Below are 1,133 nucleotides of genomic sequence, written 5' to 3' on the forward strand. Positions count from 1 at the left end.
CAAAAAATGACTAAAACTAGATCATAGATCTAAATGAAAAATCAAAAACTGTAAAATTTCTGGAAGAGAATATGAGATCATCTTTGTAACCTTGGATTAGGCAACGATTTCTTAGAACATAAAAATCATCGAGGAAGAGAGGAGACCAAACTGGATGAGGACGAGGAGATGACACCAGACCAGACAAGACGAGGAACAAGAGACGAGACGGGAAGAAGAGGAGATTAGACTGGAAGAGGAGACAAGGCTGAATGAGGAAGAGGAGACCAGACCAGAACAGGAGACAAGACGAGCTGAGAAACAGGAGAGGAGACGAGACCAGATGAGGAGGAGATGAGACCGGAAGAGGAGACTAGACCGGAAGAGGAGGAGGAGATGAGATGGGAAGAGGAGGAGTAGATGAGACTGGAAGAGGAGGAGGAGATGAGGCAGGAAGAGGAGGAGCAGATGAGACCAGATGAGACCGGAAGAGGAGGACACAAGACAGGAAGAGGAGGAGGAGACAAGACCAGAAGAGAAGGGGAGGAGACGAGACCAGAAGGGTAAGAGGAGACAAGACTGGAAGAGAGGAGGAGGAGATGAGACCGGAAGAGGAGATGAGAACAGAAGAGGAGGAGATGAGACGGGAAGAGGAGGCGGAAATGAGACCAGAAGAGGAAGAGATGAGACCAGAAGAGGAGACCAGACTGGAAGAGAGGAAGAGGAGACGAGTCCGGGAGACGAGGAGCAGACAAGACTGGAAGAGGAGACCATACCAGAAGAGGAGGAACAGACGAGACCAGAAGAGGAGACCAGATTGGAAGAGGAGGAGCAGATGAGACCGGAAGAGGAGATGAGACCGGAAGAGGAGGTGGAGACAAGACCGGAAGAGGAAAAGGAGATGAGACCGGAAGAGGAAGAGCAGACGAGACCGGAAGAGGAAACCAGATCAAAAGAGGAGGAGCAGACAGGATCGGAAGAAGAGACGAGACTGGAAGAGGAGGAGCAGACGAGACTGGAAGAGGAGATGAGACCGGAAGAGAGGAGGAGGAGACAAGACCAGAAGAGGAGGAGCAGACGAGACCGGAAGAGGAGGAGCAGACGAGACCGGAAGAGGAGACGAGACCGGAAGAGGAGATGAGACAGGAAGAGCG

The 1,133-nt window shown here is 51.4% G+C and overlaps 1 protein-coding gene across 1 annotated transcript in view; it reads left to right on the forward strand.

Moving 5' to 3' along the window:
* LOC105808526 (golgin subfamily A member 6-like protein 22) overlaps positions 1 to 1,133 on the forward strand; it is a gene marked incomplete at its 3' end in the record, with an annotated part of 19,461 nt that overhangs the window by 17,546 nt on the left and 782 nt on the right. Inside the window, exons 2-4 of the mRNA XM_012642181.1 lie at positions 184 to 259; positions 573 to 710; positions 773 to 1,039. Coding sequence (XP_012497635.1) covers positions 184 to 259; positions 573 to 710; positions 773 to 1,039 — 481 coding nt within the window. The remainder of the gene's footprint in view (positions 1 to 183; positions 260 to 572; positions 711 to 772; positions 1,040 to 1,133) is intronic.

Source organism: Propithecus coquereli, unplaced genomic scaffold (assembly GCF_000956105.1).
Source record: "Propithecus coquereli isolate 6110/MARCELLA unplaced genomic scaffold, Pcoq_1.0 Scaffold177, whole genome shotgun sequence".
In the NCBI taxonomy this organism is placed as follows: domain Eukaryota; kingdom Metazoa; phylum Chordata; class Mammalia; order Primates; family Indriidae; genus Propithecus; species Propithecus coquereli.